The sequence below is a fragment of the Podarcis liolepis genome, assembly GCF_965112155.1.
Source record: "Podarcis liolepis genome assembly, chromosome: 4".
Classification (NCBI taxonomy): Eukaryota; Metazoa; Chordata; class Lepidosauria; order Squamata; family Lacertidae; genus Podarcis; species Podarcis liolepis.
This window is the reverse complement of record NC_139558.1, coordinates 11,588,279-11,607,855: the sequence shown is the minus strand read 5'-3', so window position 1 is coordinate 11,607,855 and position 19,577 is coordinate 11,588,279. Positions and strand designations below refer to the sequence as shown.

Genomic DNA, 19,577 nt, shown 5'->3' with positions numbered 1-19,577 from the left:
ACCCCTCCCCCCCGGCCCACAGTCCGTGACTGGTGGAGGACGGAGAAACCCGGGGGCGCCATCTCTCGTAAGGTAACTGTTGCCCCTTCGCGCACCCTGATCTCCGTCACACAAGCCAGGTCGACTCCCTGCGAGATGGTGTCTGTAATTTATCTGTGGAGAGGGTCTGGGTTTGGGTCTGGTGTGGTTGATTGGTGATGGTGTGGTTGATTCTTTCATGTGTTGGAAAAGAGAGGAAGTTTTTTCTTCTTTTTTTTCTCTCTTTTCCAACACATGAAAGAAACAGGACACGAAATTAATTTTGCAGATTCCAAATTGCTCTTTAACATGGAACATCACCACAAGAGAATAATCATGGAAGCCATCGAGATAGAGAAACACCCTCACAACATGAACAAGCGTGACGACACGTCCCGCCTGCCAGACATCTGGAAATTAGCCCTCCCCACAAAAACCGACACCAGAACCAGAGGCACACAGAACGCCATCACCAATCAACCACACCAGACCCAAACCCAGACCCTCTCCACAGATAAATTACAGACACCATCCAGTAGCCAAACCATAGTGGCACCTCCGGATGCTGCACCCCCCTGCAATCCCTACACAGATCTGGCTGGCACAGGGCACAAAACCACAGCTCGCCCCTATACACGAAGCCAAGCCAGAGCACAACTAAGTGCAGTACAGCCATCTTCTCAGAAAAACTCTTCACAAGTTCAAGAGGTCAAGACACGAAAGCTTTAGCAACTAATCCACACTTAATGACCCACCTAAGTGGTACTCAGAATATCACTCTAGAAATCACTCAAGATATCCCTCAAGTAATTAAGGAACAAAAGAAGAAAAGGCACACTAACCTGGGAACTTCCTCTCTGCCCAGAACGTTGGAGGCTATACACCACACCCCCTCAACAGTATTTATAGGAACTCAAACACTGAGATCCTGCTCTGTTCCAGTAACAAGAAGCCGAAAGCACCAGCCTGAAGATGACGAGTGAGACCTCGTCGAAACGTCGCCTAGACACCCCAACTCTTACACGGGAAGACACCCGAAGACACCAAAACCTGCATTCCTGTACCCGTGAAAATCTACGAAAGCAAATATATATATATATATATATATACACACACACACACACACACACAGTATGTCTATGTCTATATCTATATCATCTATATCTATATCTATATCTATACATCTATATATCTATATATCTATCTATATCTATCTATCTATATATCTATCTCGATCTCGATATAGATATAGATATGCTTCCCTTCAAATGAATTTGCATCAAAAGCTGGCTTATGGAAAAAATGAAAGACAATAGCATGAAAACAGAAACAGAAAATTTGCAAACATTCTAAACAAATTCGGGAAACATCCTAAAATGAGGGTCAGACACATAACCTGCCTGCCATCAGTAAGTCAAATGGTTGATAGAACAGGAACATTTTAATCAGTTGGTGGGAAACAGTAAGAGAGAGGTCCAAATGGATCTCCCATGGAAACTCCCACCCCAGGAACTGCTTATTAAATAAATAATATCTCCATGCTCTCAAAATGGAACATAAATGAATACAGTACATACATCTAAAATCATGGTACAAATAGTGCCAAACTGATAGCTAACAAAATGAGGAAAGGGGTGGAATTCTCACCGGTCTTTGGGGATTTCTGCAGTAAGTGCCAAGCCCATCACACCCACCAAACGTTCTGGGCAGCCCAAGCACAACAGCTGGCTCTGTTGCTACAGGTAAGAGCCCAGCCCTTTTGTACCAAACATGTTTACAGCCATTCGGAACACGTGCAGATATAGTCTTACAACTGGAAAATCCTGCTAAGGCCTCGCCTAAACATTGTTTTGACCATTCCTTGGTAACGTGTGTTATTTTCCCTGCTTCTAATACCTCCAAAAGCTTTCCATTAAATGCCACCTTCTCTGGTCCAGTCTTTTAAGAATGCAATTCTAACTTTCCCCCAGCCCAGCAGGGCAGGGTCATTGCTGCCTTTGCAATCATGCCAGAAGGTGGGGACAGAGGCAGTTTTAGGGTAGCGTATGGTTACCCCATTTCCCGGGGACAGTCCCCGGATTTACAAATCTGTCCCTGGACAAAATCCGTCCCCGGAATGTCATAGAATCATAGAATTGGAAGAGACCACAAGGGCCATCGAGTCCAACCCCCTGCCAAGCAGGAAACACCATCAGAGCACTCCTGACATATGGTTGTCAAGCCTCTGCTTAAAGACCTCCAAAGTAGGAGACTCCACCACACTCCTTGGCAGCAAATTCCACTGTCGAACAGCTCTTACTGTCAGGAAGTTCTTCCTAATGTTTAGGTGGAATCTTCTTTCTTGTAGTTTGGATCCATTGCTCTGTGTCCGCTTCTCTGGATTTCCCTGGATTTCATTTAATGTCACTTAATTTATATTTTATTTTAATAAATTTTCATTTAATTTATATTTTAAGTGTTGTAGATTTATGAGTAGGGAATGAATGTTGTGTGATTGGCTCAACGGCACAAGACACATCATATGGGGACTTCTGGTGAGGCAAAATGGCGAGCACCACAGCAGTGAGCAGCTCCTGAAGCCAGCCAGAACCAACTGCGCTACCAGGCTGGCTCTGGGCCGCTGAGACTACTGCTGCTGCTACCACTGCTGAGGGGGAACCGGGGACGCCTGGCACGTCAACAGGGGGAACCACTGACACACACAAACACACCCGTGACCCAAATGGAGCTGGGAGTGAGAGCGCCTGGCTGACTGCCCAGCGGCACTCTGGGGCCAGTAAAAACCCTGGAGCCGACGCAGGGAGAAGGAGGAGAGGAGGAAGAGAAGGAAGAGAAAGAGGAAGGAGACAAAAGAGGGGGGCCCGTGCTTGCTACGCCGCTGCCGCCGCTGAGGAAGAGAGGTAGGCGAGCACCAGGAAGGCAACGGCACATGGCCGAGCCCAGGCCTAACCCATGCCTACTCCACGGTGGCTAACCCTCCAAGAGAGCAGGCCAAGGCCCAGAGGAAGGCCACGCAACAGAGGAGACCACAGAAGAGAAGATATTACTTCTTTTTTAAAAAATAAATAAATAATTTTAATAGCTTTTTTTTTTCTCTTTTCAAAAAAAAAGAAGTGCCCCCAGATTCTTTGAAAAAAGTCTGGTAATCTTAGGGTAGCGCAACCAGTTTGGTCATGTTTATTCAGGAAGCGCTGCAGCAATGTTGCAGAATGGAGCACGAGAGGTGGAGGGCACAAATTTTTAGTGGTGCACAAGGCGCCGCTGAAATTTGAGAGCCCAAAGTCTACCATTGGTGGGGGTAAGCGGGTAGCTGAGACAGCCTGGCGCTGACTCAGGCCTGAAGTGCCCATTTCTGCCCATCCATCTCATAAAGAACTGGTTCACACAGTAGGTTGGTTCCATACTTAAGGGTGCAACCCTCACCATGTTTATTCAGTAAGCTCTGCTGAATTCAGTGGGGCTTACTCCCACTTGGAGACAATCAGTCAGGTTGTGTATCCACAGCAGTGACCAGAGGAGGAATGACCTTTGGGAACAGTGTAGACGGAGGAAACACCATGGTACACCTTTTAAGTTAGTCATGACTACAAGTCCCATTGATTTCAATCTACTCTGTGCATGACTAAATCTGGATTAAATGATGCACACTGGATTAAATGATGCACACTAGATTAAATGATGCACACTGGATTAAATGATGCACAATGATGCATCTATGTGGGAAATGTCTAGCATAAACAGGGATTTCCATGAGTACAACTACCATTCTTGTTTCAATTTCTTTAATTCTCCGGGTCGTGAGAATTGTCCCTGAGAAACAATGGTGGTATCTGTGGTTCATATGAGAAATTCTCTATCTACAGGGTCAAAACTGGCAACATAGACCAGCCCAAATAGTTTTGTGGGAAGATACCACCCACGTTTTTGATAGGGAGTTAGATTCACTGGCTTTTTATGTTTTCCTACTATTCTGTGGTTTTATGACCATACAGGCTATTTTCACGTGTGGATTTTTTAAAAAAGAGGCATTCCATCTAATCCTACCTTGGGAAACTAATCTTTGGATGCCTTTTCTCTTTTGTTGTCAACTCCTTACACCTGCGAAAAGGAGATCTTGCTGATATAAGGAGAAAACTCTGTGCTACATTTAAATTATGTTGCCTTCCTTTGAATTTGTGCAGTTACACAGCACTTGAGCTGGGAGGTGGGGGAGTTAACTACAGGCATGTCTATCCGACAAATTTAAACAATCACTTAACTGTTTCAATTCCCAACTAAGATATCATGGAAATTCTAGTTCAATTAAGGAGCTATCAATTGCCTTAAGTCTCTTACAAAACCAACATTTGCAAAGTTGGGTGGGGTAAGGAAACATTAGAAGTCACACTGTTAAAACCAAAAACCAAAACCAGATTAAGCCTTCAATGCATGTAGATGTGCATCTCGATGACAAGACTCACCCCTTGGCATGTCCATTAGATGTACGGTTCACTTTGATGAAATCATCAAGATCTTGGTGTCTTAAAGAAACACAAAGGAAGGTTATGGTCAATGTACCGGACCTTTTAGGTAGCGTAGGCACCAAGGAGGAAGGGGAGAAACCACCACAGGTCCCTTGCATCACATCCAAAACTTTAGGACCTAAATGCCATGGATTCAACCACAGCCACCTGACACCAGCACAACTTTGCCTGAGTAAGAAAGCGCAACAGAAGGGGACCGGTAGTGATTTCTCAAAAAATGCTCTGTCCCACTTGGCCTTGCAGAATCTTCAACTTTGCTTCTTGCAGCGCAAGCCTCCCTTAGAATTAGACTGCCCCACAAACCATGGACTTGCTTTGAACCACAGACTTGAAACAAGAGTTTGTAGGGGCAGGGAGATTTATATGAATGTAGTATTGTCCAATGGCTTTCCAGGGTCTGGAATATATGCCAGAGGGTCCTGCTTCTCTTGGACCTCCTCTGAGGAGACTTCAGGTTCAACGTCTGGATGGGACTGGGCAGTTACAAACCTCAGCATGTTACAGATTCTGGGAGCAGATTGGCAGGGTAGGGGGGAGTATTGTTGGAAGAGAATTTCATAGCATTAGATCATTCCTCCTTTGCTTGGAATCCAGTGTTTTCCTTCTAATTGATTAAACTGCTTTATGAAATCCTTCTTGGCATTTATCCCGTGCCCTCTCCACAGCTTAAACTTCGGAAATAAATTAAGTGGTAAAGAAACTTCCAAGACTTACCCTTTATCACCTTTATCGCTTTTAGTTTTGACTTGGATAAGATTGTCCAGCTCTTGACTTCTTTAAACAAAATCAGTGGGAACAAGTACAGAGATATTTCATTTCTTAACGATGATTTTGATATTGAAACTAAATAAACCACACAAAATATCTTACAGCTGGAGTATATCCATGGCAATTTATAATTAAGATATATTTGATTTTAGGCAACAACAACAAAAAAGTCTCTCAACTGGAACCTTTTGCTTCATAATGTCCTGCATAAATAAATACTATGTCTTGTTCCTTAATAGACTATTTATCACATTTGTATCTCGCTCTTCCTCCACAGAATTTGAGACAACAAGGTCCTCAACTTCTACAGGTCTGATGACATCCAACTTTAAGACTAGGGCAATGGCATTTCACTAAGGGAGATCCAAGATGGGGTGATGGATCTACTGTGTAGTGGGCAGAGATCTTAGGTCAAGGGATGGCTGGAGTCCAATTCTCAGGTGCCACCTACGGGTTCTTTGAGGGTTGGAGACTGCATGTCAACTCATTCCCAGCAGCTAGCTTAACAACTATACCCCACTCCCAGGTGAGCACTGTAGGTGCTCACAGATGGTCAAGGTGATTAGCTCTCTCGGACATCCTTTCCACTCAGGTACCCCAGGAGGTAGCTCTTCTGTCAGCAGATGGGCTGCCAGGTCCTTCCTGACCATGTGTACCAAAATTCATGTAGCCTGATTAAACCAATTTTTCTCAGGTTTGCATGAAAGAGATGCCTTCTGCCATTCCGAACCCTGACCTTCAGCTTTGCGTCAGTCAGCAACCCAGGTGACCCTAGTGACACATTAGTACCTACAGGGTTTTTCATGTTTGCACTTAGCTGGCCAGCTGCTTGGGTCTTTCTCTTTGTCCTGAGCCCACAAGTCTTGCAGGATTCACACTGCCTTGCCTAGAGTCTCGTGGTTTGCTAATAAACTACTAGAGGAGCCATCTGGAAGCCTTTCTGGACACTTTGCAGGACCAGGTCTTATTGCTGGAGGAGAGAACTTAGAAGCTATACTGGAAAACAAGCAAACTTAGTGTCTTTCATTGTTTCAGTGTCACAGACTAAGCACATGAGCTGGGCCTTGTGATTCCATGCATTATTATCTTTCTTGACTCATTGCCATGCCTTCCCTGCTATGGTCACAATCCATGCCCACTCCATCGCTTTATTGAAGCCATAGAGTCTTTCAAGACTTACCCCTGGTTACTCTTATTGCCTTTGGTTTTGACATCAATGAGATCATCCAGTTCTTGGCCTCTTCAGAGATTAAGCAAAATCAGTGGAAGAAAGTACAGAGATATTTCAATAGTCAGCTAGAATTTGACATTCAAAGCAAATAAACCACGTGAAATGAGGCTAAGCCTTCTGCTTCATGCTCTCCTGTATAAATAAGCACTGTGCATCATGCCATGTTAGCATATTTACTATATCTGTAGCCCAGCTTCCCTCCACAGAGCTCAGGACAGCATATACAGGCTCCTTTCTTGACAACAGTCTTGTAAGGTTAGTTATGGTGAGATATTCACTGAGTCCAATCAATGAGCTGCCTAGCCAACTGGGAATTTGAACCCTGGTTCCTTGAACTCACGTCTCCCTACTTCATGTTCAGGTTCCACAGTCTGCACAACGTGGAACAACTAGGCTGAACACAACTTCAAACATCACTCTTTAACATCACATATCCTCCTTGCTGGCTTTTGAAGTCACAGACTGCCAAACAAATAAACAAAGACTTCTCAGGTGGTCCCTAGTGAGCTGTTATACATGGCCAGTGAGCTGCATTTAGCTTGACGGGTCAGACGTTGTACGGGCCTGTTCTGACCCAGTTGCCACTGACAGTTGTAAATAAAATGCATCCTATCCTCCTTCAAGGAAGCTCAGAACAGCAAACATGGTTATCCCACTTTATCCTCAGAACAAGCCTACATGAGGTGCTTAGGATGTAGTTCACACAGTTAGCTCTCATTCTGAAAATGACACATCAAACACAATAGGGCCTACCTCCCAGCTCTCTCTTTTGTCATGGTTTTGTTAGCATCTGATTCACTGGGTTTTGCTGGGCCTGTCTGCCTAAAAAACAGAGAAAATAGGTTCATCTAAATAAATTTGGAAGTTGGGTTGTGCATGTTCAATTATTCAGCTTGCCTAGATTAAGGAGAGAAACCAAAATGATATTCCAGAGAAGTTAGAAAGATTCATCTTGACACAGTTCAAACTCTGACAATACAAAATCTAGCATCTGCTTGGATATGTGCAGCACAAATGTCTCACTCTGAGAGTTGATAGTTGTCTAGTGGTTCTCGCAGTGCAGTAAGTTTGGACTGTGCAATGAAGGTTGGATATCAAAGGAATAGCTAAAAAAAAATTATTGTTGTGACTTAACCAGGTCAAAACGAAGTGATTATGAGAGAGAACTGAATAGCATCTTCTTCTGCAGGTACCCATTATAATAATCCACCATAGCTTCTACGGAAATGCTAAGAAGCATTTATCACAAGTTAAACACACACATGCACACATTATTATTTATTATTATTAAATTTGTATACCACCCTTCAGGGCTCACAGTGGTTCACAGGATAAAATCAGAATATAAAATAACAAAATACATAATCAAAATAAAAACAAGAACAGCCAAAGAACCCCTAACAGGGACCAGAAAGGAATGCAAAAACTACAAGTGATCCCTGCCATTCTCCCATGCCTGTCTTGCAGTTTTATTTATATAACTGCTTATAAGAGTTAACCCAAAAGCTAATACTTTGAAAGAGGAGGTTACATCATTGGATGTTGTGTCTCAAGAGAATATTTTTAGAAAAGGCGTTGTAAGGGACAGATCAGGCTGCTCTCTCCAAGATAAGGCTATACTGAGTTCTGATCACACCAGGTCAGTAGCAAACATCTAAATGAGATATTGCCAGCTTTGTTTGGTGGGTTCAGGGAGATGTTAGATATAAAAGGAAAACATTTCCCCCAAACTCTTTTGACAAAGACTGCATAAGCAATGCACATTGCACTCTCAAGCTACTTCATGGAAAAGCACTTTGAGACATTTAATATAATGAGATGCATTCAACTAAGTAGTCCCATGCCAGCCAGAAGAAACAAGCACAATAAAGCTTCCCTCCCTCCTCCATGAAACTGGCTCTGGGGGTGTCAGAAGACGCGCCCCCCCCCCGGAACAGCACACAGGGGGAGAAGAGAGCAGATCATTCCATCAAGCAAGAAGAATCTGCTTAGCGCTACACTGAACCCCACCCATTAGGAACAGGCAGAAGCAGGGGAGACAAAAATGTAGAGATGTTCAGTTTCATACAGTGAGGAAATAACACACAAAAAACCTCCAGGCTTCTACAGAACCCTAAATGTAAACAAGGGCCTGTGTACATAAATTTGTGCAATATGTGTTGTGATCTGCCCACCATTAAAAAGTATTGGGTGGGTTGCATGAACAGGGTTTGTGTAGACCATGGGTAGGCAAACTAAGGCCTGGGGGCTGGATGTGGCCCAATCGCCTTCTTAATCCGGCCCGCGGATGGTCCGGGAATCAGCGTGTATTTACATGAGTAGAATGTGTCCTTTTATTTCAAATGCATCTCTGGAGTATTTGTGGGGCATAGGAATTCGTTCATTTTTTTCTTCAAAATATAGTCCGGCCCCCCACAAGGTCTGAGGGACAGTGGACTGGCCTCCTGCTGAAAACGTTTGCTGACCCCTGTAGACTCCACACTGTATATAGCATTTGCACAGAAAGGCTGAGTTCCCATAAAAGTTTAGAAGGGTGAGAGACAGTATAGAGCTTAAGACTTGCTTTCTCATCTTGTAACATGTATGACCCCTTTGCATTAGAACTATGTGTCAATCGGCTCAGTGACTGAAACATCTAGTGAAGATCTCAAACCGCAAGCAAGATCAACCAAGACCAGATTTTCCATGGAAGCCGTTTACCATTTCTGCAGGATGAATCACTAAGTGATATATGTGAATGTGCACTCCAGCCATCTCAACATCTAACCCAGCCAACTCAAGATGAAACACTACCACTTTCCAGGCTTTTCTGATTTGTCTAATAAATCACTGCCCCTCTTTTCCTCGTGGATAAAACTTAATGCTGATTGAGTTGGCTACAAGTCAGATCCCCATCCAGAAACTGCAACGCAAGATGCCAAGAATATTTAAATAGGATTTCAGACACAGGAACATCTCACAGGAGTCCAATGGCTAAGAGAACTAATAGTAAGTGCTTAGGATATGAACAGTTGCAGCTGCATGTCAAAAATATGATATTACACTGGAATTTCAGGAACAAAACCCCATCATCTACAGGTATGACAGATGAACATTTGAGACTTTGACACCAGTATCATTGGAGCAGGAAGTACATGAACCATGGTTACAAAATGTGGTTTAGGGGAGAGGCATGTTTACTTTCAAAACCACCAGTGTACTCAAATACTGCTGGCTTTGATAGCAGCCCATAGATTGAGGAGACCTAGTGGAGCATCCTATACATATCTCCTCAGAAGGAATTCTCATTGTTCAATTGGATTTACTCCCAGCAGGTAAGTATAAAACATATTTACCATGGAGGAAGCACCAATGGGGACAGGGTGATAACCTGCCGCACATTTGCCTCCCAACACTACTGCCAGGGCTTTGAAAAAATGAAGAACCTGAAATGAAGAACATGGGCAGATCCTTTCCTCTTCCTGCATGCTCCTTTTATAGATAACAACAACCCAATTCCAAACGTCTAGTGTCACCGGCCACAATAAATAGTCAACCTGACCCTTCTGTGCAAGGCCACACACCTTTGCACCTGCTGAGCTTATGTCTGCACACACAAGGCTCTCCAATTTACTCCAACATGCCCACACAACTTCCCTGATGCTGCAGTTAGCCCGTACTAAATGCCAGACAATTTGTATGGAGGAATTAGCTTAAGCTATAAAAGAACCAGCAATAACTATCTATTCCTGTGCGGGAGTTGGCGATGAAAAGTGTAATCTGTCATAATAGAAATCTGTGGCCTCAGCAAAAGAGGATTGCCTTCGAACACGGTGTCAAGAGTGCATCGGTAATGTCTGGATTTCATAGGCCAGGGCTATTTGTGTCCAGGACGGCCCTCACTCACAGGGCAATTTGTAAGCTAGCCAGCAAATGAGGCTGATACAGGAATAGCATTTGTTCCGATTCAGGACGCTGTTTTTATCTCTGCCAAGACATTGACCAGACAGTGCCAGGCTGATTTAAATTCACCTCACTGAAGGCTGGACCACAAAGAGTTGCCAAGAATTAAGAAACTAAAGAGCACTGTAGCAAACCATGAGAGCACATTTACAGCCTGCCAAAAATACCCCGAGCTGCTGAGTACAGTAATTTTCAGAATTAAACGGATGGGAAGAAGCTGTCTTTCAGGATGTTTTGAGAAGTAGCATGAGCAAACAATTACTGGGAAAGGAACGCCAACTTGCTCAGTTATGCTTTCAGAATAAACAGAGCCTACCAGGCTCTCTATTGACTTCACAACTATAAAAAGCACACATCTGAGTACTCCGCAGCAATTCCATAAAACGCAAAACAATTAGATTATTCATACAGAGAAGTCCTTAAAGATGGAACATTTGGCTGCAAAGGTGAACCAGGTGGCGTGCTGGTTTCAAGTTAATTCAAAGAACTATTTCCCCTTGCGTTAGAATGCAACCCACAGGCCAAGAACCAGTTATTTGCAGGATCAAAAGGCAGGGAGGGAGTCATAGGAACAAAGGAAGCTGCCATATACTGAGTCAGAACATTTGCTCATCTTGCTCAGTGCTGAATACACTAACTGGCTTGAAATAGGACCGCGTGTTTCCCTCCACTGCTCCAAATTACACACAGCGCCATTTCCCTAAGAGCTTGCATCACTGAATCCTACTCCGCTCTGCCCACCCTGATAATTTTTCCTAGCGTTCATCTTGTCGGATGAATAGGATAGGTAGGCTGGGATGGAATCTATCTTTGATAGCAGGTTCAGACTGTATGGAAACCAAAGTATTTCCATAAAATACTGCAGGTTATCAGAGGGACAACTGACCTATTTAACAATCAGGTTGTGCAAATCGTTCATTGGTGCTGGTGTGAGCGAAAGCAAGGTAGAGTTAGCACTAATTTCATAGCAAGGACAAAACTTCGGTTTTTGCATTTCCCCTGTGCAAATGGATAATACTTTCTCTCCTAACATTACTACACTAAGTTGGGTTTTAATAAAAACCCTTTAAAATAAGTAAATGAACTTAGTGGGTTTAAAGCAAAACAAAAAGAAGTTGTTTCTCTTGACAACAATTAATATGGATGCATCTTTCTGGTGTCATCAGCTGGATTTTTGAGCCCCATCTTGCCAGGTGTCAGATTTGCTCCCCTCCCCCGCTGCCTGGGGGCCAAATTCAAGGATGTTGCACCAGAATCATGTCTCCTAATTAAGCTTCTCAAGCTGCTTATGGTTTAGATACTGACACAAAATAGCCATATAGCATGGTTACTATAGCAACTTGTAGCTCAGTCAAATACTGTTACCGCAGCTCTCTACCAATGGTGAAACCGGAGCAGAACGCTTGATATGCTAATAAAAACCACGGAGGAGAGTGAATATGAAATGAGTGAGGAAGGGGATTAGGAAAAGGCTTGAACAAGCCTTTGTAAGTGGGTAGCGACAGCAGCTTTTCCTAGTTAATTTGCCGATGTTTTATTCTCTAAGATCTCCAGATCTGACAGCAGAAATCTTTAATCAACATATTGTCTCCTTCCTGGAAATATTTCATGACTCAAACTCTTTCAAGAGGGGAGATCCCATTGTATTCCAGTACGTGGGGTGGGATTTATTAAAGATGTCTGGCTATGCACTTTAGACTAGGAATGCACACAACGATGCCAGAAATAATCTCTAAAATGTGACCCAAGTAAATTAAGACTAGAGTTGCTAGGTTGGAACCCAGAGATTACCACTGTAAACAGACTTTAAGTCTGATGCTGGGATAAGCTGTCAGTTGAATGTTTTCCTCAGACACAGTTGTTTTTGGTCGGACGCTTCTGCAGTATAAATCAGCTTCTGCCAACCTGGTATCTTGTACAATATTGTTGGACTACAACTCCCATCATCCTTAACCATTGGCCATGCTGGCTGGGCACATGGGAGTTGGAGTCCCACAACATCTGGAGAGCAGTGGATTGTGGAAGGATGGTATAAGTAAACTAAGTTGCATTATGATGATATACGGGATCTGTATTTGCCTACTGTATTTCAGCTGCTTCATATGTTTGTATGGTATTCTTTCTCTAAACATCATCTCTCTCAACTTTGACTTTTTCTCTTTCCAAATGTCAGTCTTAATGTCAGTCTTCATACGTATCTACAGTTCTTTCTCTTGGCATCCCTCCCCTTTCCCCAACTTCCTTACATTTCATGGCTAATTTCTAAAAAGAAGGCAGAGCTCAGATCTGCTGGGAATCTGTTCTTGTCCATCTGGGCTGGGCTGTAGCTACTCTGGGCTGCTTTGTAAGAAAACACATGAATGTATATTGCAGCTGTTATGTACTGAGTTGAATAGGATCCAAACTGCAGCAGTCTGATTGGTCCTAGAACAATAGGATTCAGAATGCAGCAGTCTGATTGGTCCAAGAACAATGCAGCAGTATGATTGGTTGGCAGGAACCACCCAATCATGCTCCAGATATAAGTGAATCCACAACCTGATTGGCTTACAGTAGAATTCCAGAATTAACCAATCATGTGCAGCCCATTGTGTAAATAATGTATATAAAGCAGATACTCTGAGGGGACTCTCATTCATTCCTCCTCACCACTATGAGCTGAATAAAGAGCATGAAATCACTTTGCGACTCTGAGTATATTTCAGCAGCAAAACTGTGTATCGATGCATATGTCTAATGAAGTGGATGGCTTTTCTACTGTGACAAACAAGCACTTCTGTGGATTGTCTTTGCAGGACCAGGGCCAAAGTGAATAATATAACTTTACCATCAAAGCCGAATATTGAACTACAAATTACACCGATAGGGGCATAATCAAATCCCAAAGGTTCCTTGCAGAGAAAGCACCTTCAGAAGCAAACCACCTTCACGGGTGAAGTACTGGAGGGGAACTTTCTTTATGTATGCCACAACAGCAGCAAGAATACTTATTGCAAAGTACTGGAAGACACAAGATTTACCCACTCTGGAAGAATGGCAGATGAAGCTGATGGACTATATGGAATTGGCAGAAATGACTGGCAAAATCCGAGACCAGGGAGAAGAAATGGTGGAGGAAGAATGGAAGAAATTTAAAGACTATTTGCAGAAATACTGTAAAATTAATGAATGTTAAAATGATGTTGGACTGAAAAGAAGTGGTTTTGGTAATAAGGTTAATAAGAATAGGTAAATATAGATAGTTATATGGATGAAAATGTATAGTTATAATAGGTTAAGTATACAGCAAAGTCAAATGAAAGAGGGTAAGGATTTGCTGAAAAGACTTGGAAAACGGGAATACAAAAGGGGAGGTGTGAGGAGGTCAAGGAAATAAGCAAATGAGATCAAAGATGCTGAAAAATGGATTTATCCTTTTTTAAAATGTTTTTTTTTTCTTCTTGTTCCTATTTCCTTTTTTCCTTCTTTCTAGGTTGCCTTTTTGTCAACTTTCTTGTTAGTTTGTGTTTGTTAGTTTTTGTTTGTTTTTTCTTTATGTGTAATCTTTTGTATAATCTCAATAAATATTCTTTAAAAAAGAAAGAAAGGGGGAACTTCACCCTTTTCCCCACTGCCACTTTCACACTGGAAATGTCCCCAATCGACCCCTTCCCACATGGTGTTCCAGCTGCATGTTTGCAAGGTATCCCCAGAACATGAGTTATAACTGGACAGGCTAAGGGTTACGCACTTTCTCCCTCCCACTGTTTTCTTTTGCCAAATCCCCCCTCCAAAAGCTACTTTGCCTAGAACAGGCATAGGCAAACTCGGCCCTCCAGATGTTTTGGGACCACAACTCCCATCACCCCTAGCTAACAGGACCAGTGGTCAGGGATGATGGGAATTGTAGTCCCAAAACATCTGGAGGACCAAGTTTGCCCATTCCTGGCCTAGAAGAAGCAGAATAAGGTTTTGATGCAATTTTCTTACATGAAGTTTGCCCTGGATTTTGGGGGCACAGGTCACAGGGGATGTATAAAACATTTCAATGCTGTTACTGCTACTTTCCTGCTTACATCTCTTCCACTGAAATCAGCGGGGCTTATAAGTGTTTTGCTTTGCACCCAGTAGCACCCATCATTGGTTACTGTGTCATCACATAAAACACCAATCATTAATCACACCACTTTATGTTACCTAGTTCTGGCTGGATCGCTCACGGCAGCATTTGACTTTGGAGATGTAATTGGTTCTGATGAATAGATAGTCCTGCAGAATGAAAAGGAAAATTCATTTTTTCCCAGGACCCCACACTGAAAGGTGTGAGGAACCTGTGCTCCTCCAGATATTGTTGGGCTATAATTCCCACCAACCTTGGCTGGTTGGGGCTGATAGGAGTTGGAATCCAACAACATCTGGAAGGCCAAAGCTTTTAGAAGAACACACACAAAAATGTCAACATGGTAATGGCAGTAATTGCCGTCCCAAACTCAAACATTGCTGCTACTTTTGCTGTGATGCGCAATTTGATCAGTGAAGCCAAAAGATGACCAGTCTTCTCAAAACACTTGCAAAGTAATGGCTGTCTTTCTTTTCTTTTCTCTTTCTTTGGATAACTATGAAATAAACTATAAATAACAGGTGCTGGCCTGTACACTATTTCCAAGTTTAAAGTCTAAATACTAGAAATGAAAATACATACATCTTTGGTCCTCCTCCTTTGTTTGAAGTAGTTGAAACTCTGAAGCAACAAACAGACAGACAGACAAAGCTCTGGTTAGAAATCATATATACGTTATGATTTCTATGATTATATAATGGATACTTTCCAAATTCCCTTTTCAGGCAGGGATCATCACAACATGGATTGATTCCAGGACTGAACTGAACAGCAATGGGAATCTTGATTTCTTCTTGTGGTGCAGTCAATCAATAGATGCAACCCAGAAACTGATACCAAGGAAGCCCTACCTTTTCTACTATGGGGTAGCAGGGGCGCCGACTTATAAAAAATATTGGGGGGGGGGCCCATACCGGGGTCCTGCCGCTGGTTCGCTCGGGAGAACGCAGTTCGAGGTGGCGGTGTTGGGGAGAGACCCTCGCTCAGGGTGCCACGAGACTTGGTGGCCGGCGGCCTATCTGGGGGGTTTTGGAGCGTATTTCGGCGGAGCGATTGGGGAGGAGGGGGCTTGTTGCCGGATTCTTCAGCTGGGCCGGAGATCCGCTGCTGGGGGGTCCCTGGGCCGTGTTGTGAGCACGGCCTGCTGAAGGGAGATCCAGCCGATTGCGCGACGGGGACGGCCGGGGCTCTCCGGCTAGGGCGCGCGGCTGGCTGGCTGGCTGGCTGGCGAGGGAGCAGGTGGGGAGGAGGCAGGGGTCTCTTGCAATAAAAAGATCCCAAGATCCTGTGGAATGGCATGGAGGGAAAGAGTCGAGGCTTGCACCATAAGAGCCGCGGCCTGGACGCGAGGGGCGAAGGGGAAAGGCATTGGCCTCTGGCTGCTCCGAACAAACTCCCTAGTGGTCTAGGACCTCTTCCTCCCGGGTAACCGGCGGAGGGAGCCAGTTTGGGCGCGGGGTGGGTGCTTCGCTCCGCTTCACGCCCGATCGGACCAACCCCAAGCTTTCGAGGAAGGACGGCTCAGTCGTCAAACTCCAGAGCACCAAAGACTGGGAAGGATTCCTCCAAAAATGGAGTCCTCGAGTGGCAGCGCACTGCTCCCTAAGAGAGTGACCCTGAGCCCCCTACAAAGCAAGTGGGGAATGAAACGGATCTTCTTGCGAGCGAGAGCAGTTTCAGGCCCACCCCACCCCCCGCTCTCCTCAGCAGCATTAGATCAACCGCCCATGTTTCTACGAGTGGTACTGCTTTGCTTTGCTTTGTTTTTAAAGTAACCGCGGCGGCGGCGCTCTGCTGGAGGGGCGCCCGAGATTATTGGGGGGGCAGAGCCCCCCCAAATGAATTTTTGAGGGGGCTCGGGCCCCCTCAGGCCCCATGGAGTCGGCGCCTATGTGGGGTAGTATCTCATACCCATATGGTTGCAATGCACAGAAATTATGAGTCATATCTCTGACATCCCTCAGAAAATAAGTGTGTTTTTTTAATTGCATCCCTGCTGGCTGCCCCTGCTGATCGTCTGTGGAAGAATGTAAGCAAATTTAACACAGAACGAAAATCTCAGGAATAAAACCCAAGCTTTGAGCACTTTGAACACTCCTGTGGGGAGGAAAAGGCATGCCTATACCATGGCCCTCTTGGTAGTTTCCACCGCTCTCAGAAATTTGGGTGGGGGAGCCAGGGCATTCTCTGGGTTAGCCCCCTAAATTGTGGGATTTCCTCCCCACAGAGGGAAGCAAAAGAACACACCTATTTACACAGGCAGTTGACACCTGAGATAGAGATTTTTAGTATCCACCCCATTCTCTTCACTGTAGGTTGTTTTTAAATGATTTTAATATTATTATTTTTTTAAGTGTTGGAATCTTACGGTGAAAGCCGGGAAAGAAAGGAAGATAATGGAAATAGTAGTAAAAGAAATTATATTTGAGGGTATCAGAAAGTAGACGCTACTCTTCTCCATTTTGCCTGGTGGAGAATAAGTTCAGGGAAATCTTTTTCAGAGTTAGGGATGGCTGGAGTCTTATGGGTTATTTATAACATCCATTTACAAAGCATCAAGGGGAGATGGGATGGGATGAAAACAGTAGTCAGTTTATTAAGAAGAAGATTTCTATACCACCATTCACCCAAGGATCACGGGGCAGTTTACAATATAAAAGCACAAAAAACATCTAACATAATAACAAACAAAAAGAATGCACCCCTAATTTTAAAAGGCAATAGATTGTATTATTATATTCTGTAGACAGTGTTAGGCTCAAAGAGCCTCAGCATCCACCTAGCTTACAGGTAAGGAGGATCTGTGCCTCTCTCCTTTGAATGACCTTACGTGATGAGCTTTCTTTGGTCTTGACTCACTCTCATTCAAGCCTTCTCTATTTGCACGTATCATTAATGCTCAAAGTCATTCAAAGTCCATCTATTTCATAGATGACACGGCAGCAAAGCCAGGTTTGCCACCAAGTGTGCACTCAACGAGGGAATGAAAACCACTCAGTCTCCCTAAATATGCTTGAATGATCTACATGTTTGCAAACGAACATCTCATGGAATTTTCAAATTGAAGAGTCGGAAGGGACCACAAGGGTCATCTAGTCCAACCCCCTGCAGGGCAGGAATCTTTTGCCCTACATGGGGCTCGAATCCACATCTCTGAGATTAAGAGTCCCATGCTGTGACTGAGACTCATTCACACCTTACATTATTAGATAAAGGTAAAGGCAAAGGGACCCCTGACCATTAGGTCCAGTCGTGACCGACTCTGGGGTTGCGGCGCTCATCTCGCTCTATAGGCCGAGGGAGCCGGCGTACAGCTTCCGGGTCATGTGGCCAGCATGACTAAGCCACTTCTGGCGAACCAGAGCAGCACATGGAAACACCATTTACCTTCCCACCAGAGCGGTACCTATTTATCTACTTGCACTTTGACGTGCTTTCGAACTGCTAGGTTGGCAGGAGCAGGGACCGAGCAACGGGAGTTCACCCCATCGCAGGGATTTAAACCACCGACCTTCTGATCGGCAAGTCCTAGGCTCTGTGGTTTAACCCACAGTGCCACCTAGATGCACACATTTAAAAAATGAGACACATGAAAACGTAACATAAGAAGAAGTCCCGCATTGTGTTCTTTAAAAAAAGAATAATCCAATAAGCACTGTATACTTACGGTTTGTTATTGGTGGCTACAGCTGTAGTTGTATTTTGTGAGGCCCAGGAATGCCTGTGTGGTGGAACAAAAATGCTGAATTAATTTGTGTGCTGAACATGCGTATTTAAAATATGTACCCCCAGAAAAAGCACTGCTGCTTGTGTAGCTTTTTGAAGCACATGAATCTTATTTTGGGGCAGTTTGTAACCCTGTTTAACTTACCAAACGTGTGGTCTTTTTTCTATGTCATGGGAAGAGAGAAACGTTGGAATTCACTTTAAAGGGCCTATTTTAAAGGTAAAGGTAAAGGGACCCCTGACCGTTAGGTCCAGTAGCTGACGACTCTGGGGTTGCGGCACTCATCTTGCTTTAGTGGCCAAAGGAGCTGGCGTACAGCTTCCGGGTCATGTGGCCAGAATGACTAAGCCACTTTCTGGAAAACCAGAGCAGCACACGGAAACACTGTTTACCTTCCCGCCGGAGCGGTACCTATTTATCTACTTGCACTTTGACGTGCTTTCGAACTGCTAGGTTGGCAGGAGCAGGGACCGAACAACGGGAGCTCACCCCGCCGTGGGGATTTGAACCGCCGACCTTCTGATCAGCAAGCCCTAGGCTCTGTGGTTTAACCCACAGCGCGACCCGCGTCATACTACATTTAAAATTGCAGGAAAGATCTGTATGCCCCGATGAAATTAAAATGCAAAACTCCCATGATTTTTGCAAATCATAAAGGTAAAGGTAAAGGTACCCCTGCCCATACGGGCCAGTCGTGACCGACTCTGGGGTTGCGCACCCATCTCGCTTAAGAGGCCGGGGGCCAGCGCTGTCCGAAGACACTTCCGGGTCATGTGGCCAGCGTGACGAAGCTGCTCTGGCGAGCCTGCACCAGCGCAGCACACGGAAACGCCGTTTACCTTCCCGCTAGTAAGTGGTCCCTATTTATCTACTTGCACTTAGGGGTGCTTTCGAACTGCTAGGTGGGCAGGAGCTGGGACCGAACGACGGGAGCTCACCCCGCCGCGGGGATTCGAACCGCCGACCATACGATCGGCAAGTCTTAGGCGCTGAGGTTTTACCCACAGCGCCACCCGCGTCCCTACTTTTGCAAATCATACAAACAGGTTTATTTCTCTGGAAATGAGCACTAAACTTCCATGAGAAAGAGGACAGAAGCAATGGTTGAGTGAATGTGGTCTGTCCCTGGGCAGATGGTGAAGAGCTCAGTTTTTTCAATAGAGGGAGATATTTTACCATGCACTGCCAAGGTTTACAAGAATTATTCTGCTGATGTGCAGGAAAATGTTTACCCACGCTGAAAAACCATGACATGGCTATGTGGTGAAC

General features: G+C 44.4%; 1 protein-coding gene across 7 annotated transcripts in view; it reads right to left on the bottom strand.

Annotated features, from left to right (window-relative positions):
- The window catches only part of SCEL (sciellin), a 57,825-nt gene that overhangs the window by 14,196 nt on the left and 24,052 nt on the right, over nt 1-19,577 (bottom strand). For 5 of the 7 annotated variants that reach the window (XM_083501252.1, XM_083501256.1, XM_083501254.1 and 2 more), the window contains 7 exons: nt 18,249-18,302; nt 15,164-15,202; nt 14,659-14,730; nt 7,294-7,362; nt 6,490-6,549; nt 5,256-5,315; nt 4,479-4,538 (listed from right to left, as the gene is read on the bottom strand). In XM_083501252.1, coding sequence (XP_083357378.1) covers nt 4,479-4,538; nt 5,256-5,315; nt 6,490-6,549; nt 7,294-7,362; nt 14,659-14,730; nt 15,164-15,202; nt 18,249-18,302 — 414 coding nt within the window. The remainder of the gene's footprint in view (nt 1-4,478; nt 4,539-5,255; nt 5,316-6,489; nt 6,550-7,293; nt 7,363-14,658; nt 14,731-15,163; nt 15,203-18,248; nt 18,303-19,577) is intronic. The other 2 variants (XM_083501253.1, XM_083501258.1) reach the window with 1 other exon arrangement.